Raw genomic sequence first — 11,121 nt, forward strand, 5'->3', positions numbered from 1 at the left:
CGCAAGGCTCGCATACATGGCCAACATACAGGGCCAACATACAGGGCCAGGCTTCGCACTGAGTGAGTATAACGACAAGTTCTTATAATGTTACGTATATGATAGGCTACTATGTATCATTGTGTAACATTTGGGATGGCGGTATGCCGTGGGATTTTTTCAATGTAAGAAATGTGCCGTGGCACAAAAAAGGTTGAAAAACACTGGCCTACTGTAATTCATGCGAAGTTGAAGTGGCTCGTAATAAAATTAACGATGTTGTTATCTGCCGAGAAAATGAGTTTAATTCAAGATTTAAAAGGACTTGTATTTCAGTCTTTCTTTATATCCCTCCGGAGCTGCCTATCTCCCCTTCAAGGGGATTATTCAGCTTCTACCCCAGGGCCATTCAGGCCCTGCATGAACACAGCAAAGACCTAGGTTCTAGGCCCTGGACAATCTAGACAAATTGATGGCAGCTACTAGATTGGAATCAAGTGTAATACTGAAACACAACTGTTTAGATGTATTCATTCTTTGGCAACTTTGCTATTTTGCTTTTATTCGGGCAACTTCGATAATGCCCCTCCCCAAAAATGAACATGCTGTCTCAACGCAATTAATTAATATCATATCTTAATACAGATAATACTATCTGTTAGGAGCTGCTGCCCTGATGCAAGCTGCTACTGTAGCACAGTAACACATGTCACATAACTGCAACGATCCTGGTTCGATTCCGATCCTATATCCCAATAGAGCAGATTCCCTACAAAACATGTTCTATTCAAGGCCAGTGCCAAAGTGAAGTTCCATGGTTAATGTTCATGTCATGTGTAACATAAAGCACTAGAAGTAGGACAAACAAAACAGCTATACCCAGTAGGTGGCGAACTTTCTCTGCAGAAAATGTGAGACTGCTTGGTGAAAGGGTGCCCTCTTGTGTTATAGCACAAGTTCTCCAGTAACATAAATGAGCGTGTTGATGAACAATATTTTAGCCACTGCATGAAAGCAACTGGATTTCTCTCTGCACTGTTACTGTAGATATCCCCTGTGATTACAGCTACACATATGGAGGACTGTCTCACTTCCACTTCACTCTGTTTCTAAACAATACAATTACATTTTACTTCAGCACATGTGTACCCAATTACAGTTTTCCCCAATTGCTAAAACACAAAAGCCAATTCTCTAAACCAAATGACCAGTTCTCTAAACACATTTAATAAAACTAGCTCCCATTTGCCAAAACCATAAACACATTTCACATGAAGACACAATTCACAAAACACAATCCTCCTTTTCTCATAAATCTAAACACATTTTGTCTTGCTAAAACACAAGTTGCAAAAAACTCAAATTAAAGCTCATGTGATGCAAAATGTTTGCCACAGTCAGCAAAATTTGAACACAATGAACATAACTGACTTCATTCATTAAACACAACGACTCAAAATGTAAGACACTTGTTGCAAATGATTGTGGTGTGTGTGTGTGTGTGTGTGTGTGTGTGTGTGTGTGTGTGTGTGTGTGTGTGTGTGTGTGTGTGTGGTATAGTTCCATAAATAAATAAATAAACATCACACCCTGAACATTGTTTTCAGTGAGTATTGTTGTGTGTAATGGATCCTCTGTAGTGTTTGCATTGAGTTGTGATACAGTACAGTATTGTACATGTTACGGTACATGTGGGAATACGGTACATTTTTCAAACCTTTATTTAAAACTCGATAGGACAACAGTGCAACAACTTCGCGGCTGAACTTTAGTAAAATTTCTGACATCATATGCCATTTAAAGGGGGGAAATAGATATCTAAAAATGCATGACTATCATGCAAAATCAGCCTTAAAATATGTAACGTTAGATATAACGTTAGACAGGGAGCGCAGATTTATTTTTATGCATGACTATCATACATGTGGGAAAACTAGGGTTAGGGTTAGGTGCTAGGGTGCTAGGGTTACAGTAAGGTTAGGGTTAGGATTAGGGGTAGGTTTAGGGTTAGGGTTAAGGTTACGGTTAGGGTTAGACATGCCAGCATGTACCAAGTCACCCTAGCACCTAACCCTAACCCTAGTTTTCCCACATGTACCGTATTCCCACATGTACCGTAACATTGAAGGAAGTTATACTATTTCAATTACTGTAACTCTCACCCACCCCTGTGGGTGAATGCGTACTTCAGAATGGTCAAGAGATCCCTTTAGAAAGAAGTCGATTCTCCACATGTAAGATCAAGTTCGAATTACTGTACTGTAATGTTTTTTAGTTATATAGTAAAATTAGCCAAGCATTACAGTAAAACATTCATGAAGAACATATACATACTGTAAAAATGTATTTTCCAACAACATACATACTGTATTTTCTGTAGATTTACATACTGTTCATATGAAACACACACATCTATGAATGCCCAATACTCTACAGTGATATATTCTGAGAACAGATACTGTAAGGTTTCTAAAAATGTGCTTTGGCAGTTGTGAAAAAAAAAAGAACATTCTCACACACTGAACATTGTGTTTTCAGTTGTTTTGTTGTAGTCTGTAATGATGCTTATAGTGTTTACATTTTTGCAAGCTTTGAGCAGCTGTTTTGGTGTGAAAGTTTGAGTTTTGAAGAGAGAAGGTGTGGTTTTGGGTATGTAGCTTTAGAAAAGTGTGTTGTGTTTAGAGTTTTGGGAAAATGGAGGTAATTTTTGTGAAATGTGTTTTAGCAATTGAGAAAAACTGTAAGACAATACCTGCAGTCTGCTCTATAGACAAATAATTCTACCATTGTAAATGTGTAGAGGAACACTATCATTAGGACTTTAACAGCTATTTGTTTGAATGAATCAAGCAATAACACAAATCAATAAAACATTTCATCAAAAGGAAATGTGCAGTACTTTCTGAAGAAAACAACTTAACCACACCTCAATCGGGCTACACACAGACATGTGAGCCTCTTTTTTTATTAACGTTTACACATTTCCACTAACACATGTATCCTACTGTAGCCTGTGACAAATCTAGCTAGTAAACCGTTTTTTCAGTGTTGAAGTTTGGATGCAGTGACAGTATTCATGGACTGAACATGGTGCTCTTTATCTATATGGTGATGGAGAAACATGCCCTAAAGGTTTTGTCCTGGATACAGCCTCTTATTGTGCTGGTATGTTTGCTGTTTTTGCTGTTTTTTTACTGTATGTATGTATCTTCATAATATGTATTTTAAAATATATATATATAATTAGGTCAAATGTATGATTTTCATGAACTGTACATCTTGAATCCTTAGATGAGGATGAATGTGCTGTCCAGTCCCCGTGCTCTCATTCATGTAACAACATCATGGGTGGTTTCTCCTGTGTTTGTACCTCTGGCTTCACCCTTTCCACCGAGTCCAACACGTGCCAAGGTGAGGCCAAGGAAACACACAGCCATTTCTTACACATAACATCTAAAGAGTGCTCATTGGAAACTCTCTAAATGTACTTAGAGCAAAACAATATTGTGGCTGGAGTGGAAAATATGCAAAACAAATGCAAAACACTTGCAAAAAAAAGGCATTCCTTGTGTGAGGACAAGAAATGCAAAACAAATGCAAAAACCACTGACTCATTTTGACATGGATGTCTTGTGTTGTGTTCAAGCCATAACAAAGTTGTGCTCTCATTACTATATCCTGTTAGACATCTAGATTAGTGGAGGCTGATGGAGGTAGAAATCAGAGGACAGGCTCATTGTAACGCATGGAGTGCAATGTGGTATTACACAGGTGTGTTTCCATGTATCCATTCCTTGCATTACAATGAGCTCGTCCTCCAATTTCTACTTCCATTAGCCTCCCCTGACATATACGTAGACGTATAACTGCTGTATGAAAGTCTACATAACACTGGTCTGGCAGATTGAGCTAACAGTTTTGTGGCATCACTCTGCAGATATTGATGAATGTGCACAGGGATCCCACATATGCCACTACAACCAACAGTGTGTCAACACGGTTGGCACATACCGATGCCAGGCCAAGTGTGGCCCCGGGTTCAAGCCCAGTGCCATGGCAACCAGTTGTGAAGGCAAGTCTTTATTTTGTTATTTCAGCTATTTCTCATTTGAAACGGACCTGTAATATGATAGCCCCCATGAAGGTCTATTGTACTATGGTGATAATGGATAAAGTGTGGTATTTCGGCAACTGATTCTGTTGACTTGTGAACTGTTTGACCAGATGTGGATGAGTGCCAGGAGTCGTCTCTCTCCCCGTGCCAGCAGCAGTGTCTCAACACCTTGGGCTCCTTCCGCTGTGCCTGACTGCCACCCTGGCTACCAGCTCTTTGGTCACCGCTGTCTGGGTCAGCCAAGTTTCTATCAAAATATCAACTTCTGTTTATTGATCATATTTCAGATCAAATCCACAGTTGTGCCAATGCATTTCTTATCATATATTTCAATGCTTGTATCTATACAGACATCAATGAGTGTACTAGGAATGTGTGCCCACATGTTGTTGTTGGTTTGTGATCAGATGTGGATGAGTGCCAGAATGGGAGTCACATGTGCCGTTACAGCCAGGTCTGTCAGAACACCGTCGGGGGTTACGGTTGTGTGTGTCCCAGGGGGTACCGCTCCTAGGGGGTGGGACGCCCATGTCTGGGTAAGACGCTCCCTTTTCTCATACATGTGTTTGACTCCACAAAACTGTACATTATGAATATAACCATCGAATGAATAAAATCTGTTGTGAGTAGACTAAGTCTAGTTTTGCCTTTCAGACATTGATGAGTGCCTGCAGACGCAGAGCCCTTGTGCCCACCAGTGCCGCAATGTGCCAGGCAGCTTCAGGTGTTTATGCCCGCCGGGCACTGTGTTACTGGGGGATGGGCACTCCTGTGCTGGTTTAGAGCGAGGGCAGGGCTTCAGCAACGGCACGCGTGTCAGGGCAAGACTGCGCCCACAGCTGGTGTCTTCTCTGGGCAGGCCCATCCTCTCCAGGAACCATGGGGTGTCCCGCATCACCAGACAGAGCTGCCCCATGGGCTACACCAACAGGGTGAACTTAATAGTTCATGTGATTTTGGAATTAATATCTTTGTTTTTATAGGGTCTCTGATTTGCACAGGAATCAATTACACATTGTGGGGATCAGGTTGTCATTACAAACTGAGCAAATGTAGAGGAGCACAACTGCTTAGGAATGCTACCCTCAGGCTACCCATCTCAGTCACTCTACAAAATTGTTCTATGACCAAGTGGCCAAAAAGAATCCCTTCATTGAAAATAATCTATCTCATATCAATGAATTCAAGGGATACAGCAAATAAAGTGGCTGGAAATGTGTTTATTTTGTTTTACTACAAAGCATTAGGTTTGGTGCAAATCCAGCACATGCAAAGTAGTTTCCACATCATCTCTTGTGTGAAGAAGAGTGGTAGCTGCATTGTTACGACCCTTTAGTCTAGGGAACTAGAGCCTAACATACTGCAGCGATGCTGAGGGGTGTGGGTGCTGTCTCAACAGAAAACTACTAGAGAACTCAAATTAAAGAATTTATTAAATTACAACAAAGAAAACGTCACAAGGAATCCAAGGGGACGCTGAACGATGCCAAAATAATAAACGACAGAAAGCCCTGACTACCTAACCACCCCAGCTCTAAGATACATAGGAAAAGGTTGGCATCCGTTCCTAACCTGATGTATATAACAGAAAGGTTTCTACGTGTTAAAGTGTAGACCCATGGGTATCTTACCTATCCCCTCTGGGCCTGTGCATAGAAACATACAACAAAAACCCTATAAGGGGTATAGGTTGAACTATGAGCCAAAACAAACACAGCCAAAGGACTTTCAAAGAAACATCAAATACAACGAAAACAATGGCTCTCGAACAGAGGACAGGAGGACTTTTTAAACAGGCGGATGAGATGCCGATTGGTCCGGTACATTCGCACTAATGATGTTGGACGTGTCGTCAGGCCAATCGAGGGCGGATACCTGCATCAGGTTAGTGAAAGGAGGAGACACAGAAAGGAACACAACAAAACACAGAAATGCAGGACATGGGACGTAACGTATTGTACATTTAACTTAAACATTTAACTTAATAATTGAGCTGAGTTCAACTGTCTTACACCATCAGAAAGAGAGTGGTTACACTTCTCCAACCCCTTCTCTCTACTGTTTACCAAATAAAGTGGTGGGAGAAGACCTTGTTACAGTTTGATTCCCAGATTGCTCTTTTAACGTAAGGGTTAGGGTTAGGGTTAGGGTTAAGGTTAGGAACGTCCATCTCAGCAGGAAGTAGCAGCATTTGATTGCACTTATCTATGCATACTCAGTGAATACACACTCAAACAAGCCCCCATTATGGAGAATGGAAAGTGACATTGAATGGGTTATTCAAAGAGGAAGTAGTGTAGAATGCAAAGCCACAAAACAAACCCAAATACAATACAAATGGCAACATAATGCACAATGAGATTTTGGATTTACTGCTCATTTTTTCCTATACTGTGAATTAACCAATAATTCAATGCCACTGCAAGTAGAAATCCTTTGAGATGGTTATTTTTTGCTAACTTTGTATTACTATCAGCCAGAATCATAGGTAGCTGTGTTTCAAATGTGTTCAGTTCAGTTACCTACAGCACTACCTCTTGTGGACTTCAACCATTATATGTTGAATGCAGAAAGTTAATTAAACCTCTCTCTCTCTAAGTATTTTTCACTGTATTTTGATGTTGAATATTTTATATAGGATTTATTGACACTGTTGACACTGTTGAGTTTAAGCTCCTAATTCATTGTCAATGCTTTTTGGGCTGTATAATCAAAACAACTTCATACTGAACTGAGGATACACACACCAGGCTACAATGATCATTGTCACACAACATTTGCATTTATTTACAGACACACAATTGAAGGAATCACTGACTCTGGATTAAGTTGACCATGTATTAAAATCTATGTACAGGGATAGCGACCACCGTTGTTAAAAATAAAATAAAAAATAAAAAAAGTTATACAGTACAGTATGTTCAGAATGCTGTTGTCCATCCTTCTCCAGTAACTGTGCAAACATTTTGTAGCATTGACTTAAATATGTGCTATACTGAAGTCTCATAGTGTATCGAATAACAGTAAAGTTAGATAAAGTTCACAATCTCTTTGCATGGTTTTAAAGTATTTTGAAGCTTTTACCACAGATCCATATCTGCCTAATTGAGCACAAAAGAAGGAATGACTGAAAGAGAGAGTACAGATCTGCCTCCACAAGTGAGAAATCAGAAGTTCAAACTCAATTTATAGTAAATGCATTTCAGTTTAACTGACTGACCCAGTTCAAATATATCCATCTTGAGCTAGATATCTGATGTGCCAGTTTATGACAGTCCTTGACACTTGCAATCATCAGGAGTCATATATTGCTAACTTGATGTCACAATCCTCATGGAACTTGATTAATTCAATTCCCCCAAAAGTTCAGACAAACACAATGTGTTACCATGGTCACTTTTATTCCTCAATCTCAGTACTGTATGAAACCACAACTTTTCGTTTTCTCTTTCTGGGAAAACAGCCAATCCAGCCGGTTATACCATTACAACTGTCACTAGTCTTGCTTAGCCAACTTCCTGTTTGATATCCTGTCACAAACCCCCTCCATCCGGAAGGAACAGATTCAACAATCTCTCTTTCAACAGGATGCATCATTTGAAGTGTTTTCATATCATGGAGCACTTATATTTTTACATTCACATTTTTGGCATTTAGTAGACGTCTTTATCCAAAGCGACTTACAACAAATACAATAGCTGTACAGGGGGGTAGAGTGGATGGATAGGTTCCATGAGGGACACTTAAGGTGTAGCCTAAAGAGATGGCTCTTCAGTCTATGGTGGAAGATAGGGAGTGACTCTGCAGTCCTGACAGCAGTGGGAAGCTCGTCCACCAGTGGGCTGCCAGGCAGGAGCACTCTGTTTGGCAATGGATTAGTTCATCCCACAGGCATCACTGAAAAAGGCTTAGAAAATGTTTTTTTCCAAAAATCTCAAAATCAGATTCATATCATGACATCAACAGTCCTGATTTTCGTAATGCATTATCAACATTTGGAACCAGAACCTTTTCAAATTCCCATAGCTTTTTGTCCACCAACAGCTGATCTTTTTTTAGGCTCCCCTGTAGAGGAACTCTAACATGCACTATGCGACACACATCAGGGGGCACCCGTAGAGTCTCCCCTGAATTCTTCAGTACAGTGTGCACAGATGTCTGCTCTACATATCTGGGGTTGATAACCAGCTTGGTGGGGTTGAAAACATGTTTCCTTGAGGGTTCTCTGTAAATATGTTCCAGGATATTGATCCCTGGAATGTTCCTCCATTGTGGCAGTTTGAACTTGCCACTGTCCTCAAATTGTGTTTTGGGGAAGATGTGGTTCTCGATGAGGAAGACTCCTACTTTTGGGTGCTGATGCTGAAGGTAATCCAGCAAAAGCTGCAGATTTGCATGCTTGTAAGGCATAATGATCTCATCGATGTCATTGAGAAGTAGATACTTTGACTGGTACATGTACCTATAGATGCAATCATTTAGAGTGGTCAGTTGCCCATAGTAGTGGAGATCCCCTTTGTGTTCTACAAAGTTCCAGCCTTTGGAGGGGTTGAGGAACCGGTCAATGGGCCATTGAACTATCTCAAGTATGCCTTCTTCCCTGTAGTTAAAGAGGACTCGTTGGAGATCTGGACCACAGCTGGTGTAATAGATGACCACTCTCTGAACCCCAATTAGTTTGTACACTTCCATAGTTTGGACAAACTGGAGGACATTGTTGTACCCGCCGAAAAGGTTTGAGATGCACACAGTGAAATTGTATGGAAATGTATCCTCTCTTATCTCTTTGTTTTGTATGGACAAGAAGTGTTGGTTTTGGACATCAGCGATTTGTGAATGTGTTGAAATAGTGACATGTGTCGCAGCGCACATAGGCTGGTTCTGACAAAGCACATCTGTGGTCACAAAGGGGAACCCAAAATGGTCACTGTGCATTTCAATTTGTGCCAGAGAGCCATAATGGCTTTGATGTTGACAACAGAAAATGCAATAAAGTGGCTGGAGACTATCTCTCTTGATGATGCTAATGATGCGAGTAGCCCCATGCAGTCTGTGGTCTTTGTAGGCAGAAACCATTAGATGGTTTGTGTCATAAATGGGAGTTATTGTTTGCTCACTTTGCATCATTTGACAGCTATGGTTTGTGTCATAAATGGGAGTTATTGTTTGCTCACTTTCCATCATTTGACAGCTATGGTTTTGACACTTTGCAGAGTAAATGTTTGGTATGGTATAATTGAACAATTTGATATAAAGGCATGCACATATGACAGTGGCAATGGATATTAGAAGAACAAACATCCATTTCTGCATACTTTTTGTCCACCAAAATCCAGTTCTGCGATTCTAGACCTATTGTGAGGAGACAAACATGAAGATAAAATCAGCAAGTTACAGGCACCCCTTATAGCTTTTAATAGTTTAGTCACTACAGAGTAATGTTTCCCCCTCATCAGAATAGGGTTCTTCGACATCACGCATTGTTTGAAGAGTGAATGTTTTGCGCAGGACTTTCTTTGACATGCTCTGGTGTCGTGTTAGATAGTGTTCCCTTGCCGGATAGTGTGTTCCTGATCTGAGAGAAAGTGTGTTTTTAAGGATAATCTAATTAAAATATTGTAAACAAATAAATAACAATGAAACTGGCACTTATGGAATTTAGTCCTCCAAAGCCGTGGTGATTAGTTACTTGTAATTGACGATACCATGAATATTTAAGCAACATCACACCAGAGGGAGTGCTGTGTTATACTGAACAGCACGACCTCTGGTGTAATATTGCTTTTATACAACAGTTCTACCAGCGCCATGTATTAGTTAACAGTAGGCTAATAAGCGACAACAGATTATGCAAAAAAATATAAATAATAATATATATATATATAGCCTATATTTATTTATTCTTTATTCTTTATATGTATATTTGGCTCCGCCAACACAAATAGTTCCACTCTTGAACTTGAACTGGACTGTTGCCAAGCAACCTGAACACAAACATTTTCCTGCACAGCTTGTTACTTTGTGTCTACACACGTTACCGCAGGGCGCAGGCTACCTACTATGTATCATGTACATTTATCTGTATGTTTCCATTTATTGTGCAACCAGTGAAATAAGAGTCTATTGGCAGTCCCTTTGGTGGCATCTGGCATATGTGATTCCGACGAGTTAACATTAGACAGTACGTTGCTCCGTTGTTTTCTGCTCTAGGTGGAAGATAGGGAGTGACTCTGCAAAAGAGTGTTGAAAGTCTCCAGTAACTTCAGAATGCGGCGGAGTGATACATAGGCTGCGTTCGTAAATTCGCATGTTGTTGTATAATCATGTTATATTACTGAACTTTTGCAATTCTGAATAATTACTACTTCAGTGAAGATTGTCAATCATGGGCCTACTCTTGTTCACCACATGTTTGTATTATAACAGTGATTTGATATTCCCATACTTAGGATTGGCTATTATGGATTCAAAATAGGTCTATGCATATTTGTCATTAATTCATGTACCTGACCTTGCTGATGCTTGAAGATTAGGCTACTTATTATTGATTGCATCTGTAATCTTATATCATTCAAGTAAAACACATTGATTAATGTTGGTGATAAATTGACGAATTACGATAACACCAATTAATGTTCCGAATAATAAATGTTACAATATTCTTAAAAATGCAGGACAACACTTGGAATGCATTGATGACATGTTAGTATGGCTTCATCAATGAAGTTTAGCCTTAGATACCTTTTAAAACCACAATTAATAAAGGGGGAACACTATTTGACACATACAGTCGGCTATACTGACACGACACCGGCACATGAAATACACCAACGCCGCTGGAAAAAAAACAGATACAACTTTTCGTCTGGTTCAGCATTACACGTGTGTTTTACTGTTTCAGTCTATGAATGTGTGTGCAACGCGAGTGTAAAGCCTATGGTTGCAACTAAGTTAGACATATTTTCGTTGATCTGAGTATCTATGGCTGATGGACTGTGGAATGACGATGCAGTATTACAGTAATGTAA

General features: G+C 39.9%; 1 protein-coding gene across 1 annotated transcript; it reads right to left on the reverse strand.

Annotated features, from left to right (window-relative positions):
- Positions 1-8,044: 8,044 nt before the first annotated feature.
- LOC308157848 (uncharacterized protein) lies at positions 8,045-9,217 on the reverse strand (the record flags this gene model as incomplete). The annotated part of the gene is made up of 1 exon (XM_080531448.1): positions 8,045-9,217. One exon carries the CDS (start codon positions 9,215-9,217, stop codon positions 8,045-8,047), a length of 1,173 nt encoding a protein of 390 aa, XP_080387574.1.
- Positions 9,218-11,121: the final 1,904 nt, after the last annotated feature.

The sequence above is a fragment of the Nansenia antarctica genome, assembly GCF_963989245.1.
Source record: "Nansenia antarctica genome assembly, chromosome: 5".
Classification (NCBI taxonomy): Eukaryota; Metazoa; Chordata; class Actinopteri; order Argentiniformes; family Microstomatidae; genus Nansenia; species Nansenia antarctica.